General features: G+C 40.7%; 1 protein-coding gene across 1 annotated transcript in view; it reads right to left on the bottom strand.

The window, feature by feature from the left end:
- Positions 1 to 6438: 6438 nt before the first annotated feature.
- The window catches only part of LOC137262219 (calcineurin-binding protein cabin-1-like), a 37584-nt gene continuing 33855 nt past the window's right edge, over positions 6439 to 10167 (bottom strand). Inside the window, exons 39-42 of the mRNA XM_067800012.1 lie at positions 9951 to 10114; positions 9125 to 9362; positions 8826 to 8906; positions 6439 to 8322 (exon numbers count right to left, since the gene is read on the bottom strand). Of these exons, the coding sequence (XP_067656113.1) occupies positions 7930 to 8322; positions 8826 to 8906; positions 9125 to 9362; positions 9951 to 10114 (876 nt within the window). The 3' untranslated portion in view covers positions 6439 to 7929. The remainder of the gene's footprint in view (positions 8323 to 8825; positions 8907 to 9124; positions 9363 to 9950; positions 10115 to 10167) is intronic.

Here is a 10167-nt window from a genome sequence, read left to right as displayed (position 1 = left end):
TGTTTGCATGATTGCCTTCACGAAACACTGCTAAATTGTTCTGGCAACACACATGCCAGCATGCCGTAACCCACGTACTTTCCTCTGCCCACTAACAACCAAGTGAAACAAGTAAGGTGCTATGTTGACAGGAACACACATCTGACGCCTACCAAGAAACGCCACTACATTTATACCGTGTTGTTGCTTAACTGTATGTACATGGGTTTCGGTGCATAACAGCAGGACTGGTGCGACAAGTTTTAACCTTCTTAAGCTGCTGTAATGAAGGTTCGTTATAATGTCCGTAATTTCGTGCAGGCTCATGAAAGATACCTAGACATGACGTGATGGGATTGGGTTGCGTTTCTGACATGAATTACAGAAACTGTGGCGTTGATGTTGCAATGAAATGTGTTTGTTTACGTCATTGACTTGTAACATGAATTACAGCTCACTTATTTATTTTAGCCTATGGTTTACTATAGATAGATTATAAATACTGGTACATGCCGTTGAAGTAAAAAACAGTTATGTCTACCATGCTTTTTCCATTGACGTTGGAAGATGATGCATGATGTCCCAAGTACAAGCTGAACTGAAGGAAACAGCATCGTAGCATTAAATACCGATCCTTGAAGGTCCGGGGTAGAACAGGTCTTCAGCTTGTCGTAAGAGGCGACTAACGGGATCGGGTGGCCAGGCTCGCTGACTGGGATGACACATGTCATTGGTTCCCAATTGTGGAGATCGATGCTCATGCTGTTGGTCACTGAATTGTTTGGTCTAGCCTCGATTATGTGCAGACCACCGCCATAGGTGGAATACTGCGGAGTGCGGGGTAAAACTAAACTCACTCATTAAAAGACACACTATATGTAGCTGCCACACCCAACGAGAGATTTCCATCTGTTATTACCGTGTAATACCGGCATGTATAATGTGTGTACCTGAGAACTGCCACTCGCTGAAGGTACTATATTTCAGGCGGTGGTTAGTTTCGTAAACAACGTTTTGATAAGAACAGCCATGTGATTATATATCTGCTCATGAAGCAATACTTATATTTTTTTTATAATCGCTGAATCGGTTGTAAATATCTTTATGTATGTCCAACTGTCTTACTATAACCTGCTAACACACATTTTACATTAATACTTAAATGTCTTCACTTTTGTTCATCGCCAAATACGTACAATCATTACTGATGGAAAACATCACGTCGAAACGGAGGATACGTTTCATTTCTTTAAAAATATTTGTTAACATTAATTCTGTATTTGACTCAAAGCGGCTACACACGTAAACATTCCAAAAATTCAAGACAATCAAGTGATATTGACAGGACATGTGTTTACACATCTCTATCTCTATATTGCACGAAGGCGATCGTATCCCGCCATACAGTGGCACCCACTATAAACGTATGTTGTCTGTTGTTCACCTGAAACGATTCAGAACGCATAGCACAAGTTGAAATAATAAATCGCATCAGACATCAGTTTTGTCCATGGCACATCAAAACTGAAATCTCCACATGGCTACCACAAAACCATCTGAACGCTTGGCTGAGGACTTTTATGCTGCAGCCCTGATAGAAGGAACATTTGAGCAAGTGCATTACGATGATCTTCTAAATCTTGGTGAAGGAGCATGCCCAAATTAATACCCAAAGTGGTGATCTTTAAACACAAAAGAATCGTTTTAGTGGTTATTTTGAAAGTCCTCTTCCAATGCCTTGTCGTGATCGCATCTGAGGTTTAAAGAATCATTACCTAATATTTACAGTGTCTGAATTTTGACACAGAAATCTTTTTGGTGGGCTAGAACTGCAAGAGAGAACATGCAATGGTTAGAGTGCACAACTGGTCGGGATATAGACAGAATAACACCAGTACATACAGTGGACATAGGGAGAGACGGTTCACAGCTTACAGAACTGCACCAGTTGAACAGTCACAGTTCAGTTGTGCCTTCAGCAACTTCAGGGTTGATTCTCTTCACCCTCATTTCTCTGTGTGTTACCCCGAACATGTTTAACAAGTAAAATACGTTCACGAGGTTCCTAATGATAATGACAGCGTCAAATGTACCATCACCATTAACTAAATGACAACTCTCGTTTCGTTTCGAGATATTTATTCGGATGTGATTTCTCACCACGAAGTGCTTTTACAATACCTATTGTCTACTACAATCAAACACAGATGTACTATTTCCATGACAGGTTTCATGGATGGGTATGATAACAGGAACAAATGCATACATGTTTCTACACGTCATGAACACAAGCATTAGAGACAAACGCCAGCATCTGACAAAATATACACCATCTGTACACTGATTCAAATAAATACATCATTTAGATAATAGCAAAATCCCTTAGTGACATACTACTCTAGACCATAAGCATGAATACATGACCGCTGTGATGCAAATGTTTTTTTGCTTTTTTTTTCAGGTGAGCAAGCCTTTGTGTGTATTCTTGTCAATAGGATCAGAATGTGCTCACCCTTTCACCAACCTCTGGTATTGTCATTATTTGCTAGTGGTTCAGATACACATGTTACAATTAGCAGGCTGTCCCCATGCTGTATTTAGCGATTAGTCGTTATTATTATTGTGAATCACTTTAAATAGTGAAAAATAGCAGTTGCTAAAAAAGTGGGGAAACCCGTGACTCGTCATGTGTTCGCAATCCGTTAAGTATGTATGTTATAGGTACACACATTTATTTACTGTTGCTGGAATATTGCTTACAGCGGCGTAAATCGTAATTCACTCACTCCAGAATAAATTACTCATGAAATGTGTACGCCGTTTCTTCTAAAGCTACAGAGTCTTGAATGTAAATGAAACATGTTTGTTGTTTACATCTCCACTCAGCTATATTCCAGTTTTACATGAGGGCAGGCTGTAGGTAATCGCGTCTGCATTAGACAATAATTCTGTTGCAGACCTTGTGAACACTGCGAATAAGACAGCCATGATCACTCGATCCAATTGGGCGCTTCTTCGAGACAACATTTTAAAAGGAAAGCCTGGCTGAAAAACGGATGTGTCATCATATGTACTAATACGTGACATATATCTAAAGTATTTAATAGCAACCACTTATTCATATCATGAGTGAAATAGGTGCAGAGTATGTCAAGAATACACCTGGACTAAGGATGATCTTGTCAGAAGATAGTACCACTTATAGAGTGTGCTTCACGGGAGGGCCCACATGCACAAAGTCACCTTAACCCTACGAGTATCTTGCAACTAGTTTCCGTTAATATACAGGAGGGAAGATAATCCTGGCGCTGAAATCGATTTGTGCAGGTGGACCCATACTCATAATCATGTTAGGAACTCGAAATCATTTTAGGAACTCGAAATGAGGGCAGATCATCTTTGTGCAGTACCAACAAGCATGGCCGTTCGCCTCTATCCGTCCATGTCGATAGTCAGTGCATGTTCATCCGTGTCATCATCAGAAAGAAACTCATACAGATTAGGGTCGTATGCTCCCAACGATAGTTGTCCAGGCGTCACGGACGGCACGATGTCTTCCATCGGAATGCTTGAATCACCAAATGAGAGGTCTGGGGGTATACCACAGGGACCAGACGATACAATATGGTCCCCTGTCGGACTGACGTTCCCTTGAACACTTTCATTTACGAGACCTTTATTTCCATCTTCTTCAGACGGGCCTTTCTGACTCACAATATCGGCAATCTCTCGAGGCATGTCACAATCAGTTGAATCAACTTTACAGTATCGGCTGGTGTCTGCATTGTATTCTGGTTGAGAAGTCGGGTCAAGTGTTTCACCACTTCTGCACCCATAGCTGTCAAGAACTGGAGGAGGAGATTCACCTTCATCAGCAGCACTATCAAACGTTATACTCTTGGTCAAGGAGACTTGGCCATGGATCTTCGTGTCATCAAGCTGAGCCTTGGTTGCGTTACTTTCTATTGTTACAGGTGTGTTTCCTTCGACGGATAAGGATAACACCCTTCCGTCAGCTGTTTGAGTGTTGTCAGATCGCGGCGCACGTATTTGTAGAGTTGGAATCATCGTCTCGAGGTCGACGGCTTCATACGGCGGCACTGTGGATAATTGGCCGACCTCTTTGTTCTTCGGAGATGTATCTGTCCGCACAGAATCAGGCGATGTCCTGTCTGGTTTGGGGGATGCAGCGCATGTTCTTACAACTGGTCCTTCTTTCATCATGTGGATACACAGACCGTCTTTGTCTGTTTGTCGTATTTGTTCGGAAACTGGGGGTGTGCTGGCCGACTGCGGCACGTCAGTCGTCATCATCTGACTCTCTTGAAACAACTCCGATTTTCCTCCATTGTCAAAACCTTTCGATGATGTAGTATCCTCAAAAACATTCCTTCCCGTTTGTTCTACTTTCAAAATCCGTTTGGTGACATCACAATCCATATCATGAACTTTCTGGTTTAAAAGAGACACCAGTTTCTGTTTTTTCCTTGCTGGTTGGTCACATGAGACATCGGGTTCAACCATGGACGGAAGTAATGGATCATGGGTCTCTTTTGATTCTTGGAATAGAAGACTCTTCATGTTTGAATCATTTGACGATGCTTGGATGCCTCTTGGGACCTCCGATGTATTTTCAGCCGGAGCTACATTTACTTGCTTTGCACTTGTAATAGTGGCTGGTTTCGGATTTAGCAGTCGAGGGCTTGCTAAGAGTGCAGTTTTCAATTTCATTTTCATCCCATCCGCAATAGTTTTCAAATTAACAGACGATGCTATTGGAGGCTTCGAAGTAGTACAGGATACTGGTTTCCTTGGTCTTGTCAAGTTCACTGGTTCTAGGTTAGGACGCGTGAAGTCAGGAATGTTGTAAAGGAAGCCTGTGTTACGATCCAGAGGCGTTTCTGGGTTTACCAGAGTTCCAGTTGTATGCAGGAAGGATGGTATGTTATATGGTCTGTGCAACAGCGGATGGATGAAGTCATGCATAAATGCCGATGGGTTCGGTGAGTAGGGAAACCTGTAAGGATCAATGCCTCCGCTGAACATTCCGGGTGGAGGGTGGCGGGTCTCCATGTCCAACAGCTTGGACTGAAGTCAAGAATTTGAAACAAATTATACTTTAAAAGTTAACCATAAGTAAATTTTGTGAAGGATCACCTGTATATACCAAAATGAATCTGGTGAAAAGATGAGGGAAGATCAGTGGTGACAATATGTTTAGTATGTACCAATACATAATATGCTGCACTTCAAATCTTTCACATCTGTAATGTATCCACATTAAGAACATTTTACGTCCTTCAGAATTGAGACAATCAAGTCGTACAAACCATATGAGCATTACACGTACTGACCCAGTAGATGTCCTACAGAAGTGTAGGTACCAAAATTATATGTTAAACAATGTATACGCGCTTAATCTAAATCTGTCTAAGTTGCCTGACAACTACGTTGGTTTCCTGAACTGAACTGAAGTGTACTTCCATTCAGGCCTCTACCCGTGGCATTGGTGATACAACCATTATATCATTGCGTGCATTTAAATATGCGGGTATAGAATATGCAACGGCAACGTCAACGAGCAGTGAGTGAAGATAATAGAGGACAACATTTAATTGCACACTGTGTTAGTAACATATTACTTTCACACATTTTGGATAATTCCTAAAATTTAAAGAAATGAATACATTTCGAAGTAGTTTGGTTTATCGCAGAACGTGTGAATTAGCTATTTTCTGTCATTTTCCCAAGCTAGACAAAGAAGTCAATGAATTTCATCAACAAAATCACCTGACATAAAGGGGACAATTACTTTCAGTTTCTATTTTCCATCTACCAGCTCTGCATTTTGGCATTTCACCCCAAACATATTCCGACAAATTCTTTGTAAGGTGATTCCAAGAGATTTATCACAACTGACATTTTCAAACATGGCTTGATCTATTCAAAATTTATGCGTCCACATAATCACGTTTGGATCCTCAAACTCTCGTCTTAAATATTAACTGAATAATAAGTGTAACCTAATACTGATTATTCGTAGCTAGAATTACTGCATCATATGCAAATAACAACAAACATGACTCATTCCAAGACATGAATAAACAATCTGTCAGTTACACAAACATCTGCATAATGTCCACTGATGAGTGAGTATTCTTTTTACGCCGCACTCAGCAAGCCCAGTGAAGAACATGCCAGTGCGAAATAATCTGGGGACAACTGTAATTTAGATTTTCAACTCAGAGAATCTGCATCATCCAAAGTATGGAGACAGCAAAACAAGCTCACACCAAAAGCTTGCTTTAATCCATCCACAATAATCTAAAACGTGTAGCACCATAGGAACATTGTGCACCAGAGTAAATACAGTCACAAAAGCGTCTCTTCTTCCCTACATGATAAGACACAACACTGCTCTTCAAGATGACACACAGAAAGATAGGCGACAACACAGAAAACAGAGGGCAAGGATTTAATCATGATTTTCTTCAATACATGGAGACTTCAACAGCAAAAGAAACACCAGAATTACCTGCAGCTTCGGGAGTTTCTCTAATCTCTAATCTTTCGTCAATAATATTTTGTGTCAGTTTTAACAATGAAAAACAACATATTGAAAACTGGACTTCAATTTGAACTTCATTATGAAAATATGTTTGAGATCAATGTTTTTGTGCTAGATAACAAATGTGTGCACAAGGTAACAATTCTAGTACATACTCACAAAACAGCCATGTAGGAGATCAAAGATCACTTCAACATGACAGATCATAGCCAGAGCTTCACACATCAAACAACTAGAGCACCGTTTGCTCTAACATTTCACAAAGAGTATTTTGGCTTCGTCAACATTTCTACTCTCAGACATAGCAGATGCACACACACACATTGTAGTGACTACACATCGCCTGGTTCAGCTTTCTCCTTTAACTATTAGTGCTACAAATCCCTGTGCTATGACCAAAGACTGATACAGTCTGAGCAATGATCCACACCACATTCCGCTCTGACCACATATTCACATCACATCAGCAGAATAGTTTCCTGAAAGACTATTCAATCCTCGAATCCAAACATGGTTATTCTTACATCAAACTCCTACATACAAACATACACAACACAATTTCCTTGTATGTCATACTAACATGATTGTGTGATAGATCGACATTTTGAAAGCATTCTTCATCAAATACATGCCTGATGAATACTCTCCAACAGTTAAAGAGCATCAGAGATAGAGCAGCTTGATGATAATGGCTTACGTCAGTGTGAATTGTACAAAGTTTTTCACAATATTCCAACAAATATACAAGAGAATATGTCAGGAATGGGTTTCACACACTGTACTCAGAAAGGCAATCAAACCTAGACCTTTTATGTAATGAGTGAATTCTTTAACCCTTAGGCTACCCAACAGCTTTAACTGTATAGGTGTTTCTTCAGATTCTTTTGGTTTATCACTGGAAATCCATAAAAAAATCCACTTGAAATTTGCCAGTCTGTAACTGTCTAGTCCAACTCTTGCAATGAAGGGTACTTTTTATGTTTGTATTAAGGGCAAGACAAGTCATAACAACGACCAGTTTTGCAGCAATCCTCTTTGGGAGGTATCAGGAATGTTATGTATCACTGTAATCTGTGGTATGACACACTACCTCAGTCAACATGCCACATGAAGCAGCATACAGTTAGCAGCACGTGTAACAGATTATACAAGCTACAACTTGTACAAATAACATCTACTGTATATACAAGTAGTCAGTCAGCATTCAGATGCATAAGGAACAAAGATGAAAATAAACAAAGACAACAATGATCTGTACAAAAAAGCTGCTTCCAAAAATATTTATTTGTCATCAGAAAGTGCAACAACTTAGTTGGAAACTGCTAAGCTGTGGGCAAAAGAAATACAGACATATGCACCATGCCGCCAGATATACACCATCATTAATAAGGACCATGCGGAAGGTGTACCTGTACCGCTGAAGTCAATTTCCCTGGCGACGGAGACACCAATGCATCATCCACGTCTGATTGGCTGGTAGCTCCAGTGGAACTGCCATCGGATTGGCTTGTGGACACCTTGCTGCCATCTGAATGGCTGCTTTGAATTTTGCTGCCATCTGGTTGGACGGGCAGTTTAGATGGGTTGGTGGGTGATGAGAATGGAGACTGAATGTTCTTTTTTGGAGAAGGTGAGAAAGGTCCTGTATGTTTAGGGGAAAGAAAAGCTGGATCTCCAGGTGAACTGTGGTCGGATGTCTGGGATGGAGCTTTGTTAGGGGGAGGAGACAGGAATCCTGCTGTGATCAAGTTTGCGGACTTGTTCGCATCTGATGACTGAAAGAGTGAGACAGTGGAAGGTATTTAGCACCACAGTGAAGAGGTAATAGCCATGTTACATTTTATCAACCATTTAATGTCACACTTCGAACATTCATTCATATGACGATGTACATGCATGTATATGTGTGGCTGCTTGTACTAGCCGAGACTCAACGTGGTTTTATAGTGCTAGCTCAGAGAAATATCATGCCGCAGTCTAGCGTGAATACCCCACTCAGACACATACTGACTCTGATTTGACTCATCCTTGTACCAATTAATGCTGAGTGCCAAGCAAGGACCACAACCTTCCACTCCTCTTGGCGCTCTAACCACCACGCCATGGTGGTGGTTCTTCAAGAATGAAACATTTACCACAGTTGACTTCAGCGATGTCATAAACACTGATGTGGAGATGTCACAAACAAATGTTTATAATATGCCTGTCCGATCCACCAATTGAAGCTCTATAAAGTACCATGCAAGTGAAAGAGCTGTAATAATAAACTGTAACCTACCTGAGATGATGGTCTATTCATTGCTATTCTTTGTTGGCAGAATTTGATTGCCTGCTCCAAGACGGGCTGGCTGCTATCAATCTACAAACAGAAATTTTCAAAGTTTCCTCTTACAGATTTCAGAGAAAACTTTCTATTTCTTTCACATGACAAAACAAAATGTTGTTAAAATCTTTCAGAGATGTGTAAACTTGTTTGTTATGTGATCTGAAACATCTTCCCACACTGCAATCCTGCAAACATCACACAATCTTTCTGTGCTAGTTCAGAAATTTATAGTAAAATCATGAAATACTCACATAATCCTTCTGTACAAGTTTGTATGTTTTGACAAACAGATCTGCACAGCCATCCGCAAAAGCATTGAGTTTGTGAGATGCGTGGTGCCACACGCGGTACACCGTCATCAGGTAGTCTAGCTGCTTGTCCCGTGGCTTCTTGCGGTCCCACTGTTTCAGCTCTTCTCCGATGGCCTCCAGGATTGCCTTGAAGGATGACTTAGCAAAACAGTTCCTCTCCTGGTCACGGAGATACTTCCTAAAACATGCCACGAACATACATGCAAATCACTATAGCTCAAACATCTTTATCTGGTATATGACAACAGCCTGTAAATATTAAAATTTTGACTAAATCATGTGATTGATATCATGAGCATCAATCTAGGCACTTGGGAAACATGTCTATGCATTAACCCAGTCAATGATTCTTACTTGGGCTATGCAGAGTGAATCAGATTTACAACAGATTTAGCAATATTCCATAAACATCACTGTAGAAAACACCAGAAATGGGCTTCACACATTATACCCATTTGGAGAATCTAGCCCCGGTCTTCAACATGATGAATGAATGCTTTACACACTAGGCTACCTCACCATTCCACCATGCAGAAATTTTCAGTACTGATAAGTTTTACACATGTAAGCAATAACTAGGGAAAATGAATCTGGCATCAATCCCACTTCCAAAGCAAAATTAGTTCCAGCAATGTTCAGTATCAATCACTTGAATAGTTTTATGTGAGCCAAAGGTTGTGGACTTGACCACCTATCAGTTTTAGGAAAACTTGATTACTAGTTGTCATGAGATTGTGATAGGTCCTACTGAGACCTGTCCACTTACTTTCCAGTGTCCAGTGATCTGTTGAGCTGTATGTGGATGTGGTAGAGCATCATGATGTCCTTCTGTTCGGTGAGGATGTCAACCAACAGACGGACACTACGGTGGATGTGAGATGCAAAACTGCCTGACCTATCGATCTCTTCGATGGGGATCTTCCATATGCCCTGGAGCATGATATCATCTAAATCAGAGGCAGGCACAAAGAAACAAAAAGAGT

This window comes from Haliotis asinina, chromosome 14, assembly GCF_037392515.1.
Source record: "Haliotis asinina isolate JCU_RB_2024 chromosome 14, JCU_Hal_asi_v2, whole genome shotgun sequence".
Classification (NCBI taxonomy): domain Eukaryota; kingdom Metazoa; phylum Mollusca; class Gastropoda; order Lepetellida; family Haliotidae; genus Haliotis; species Haliotis asinina.
The sequence above is the reverse complement of the archived record's forward strand: the minus strand, read 5'-3'. Positions and strand labels throughout refer to the sequence as shown.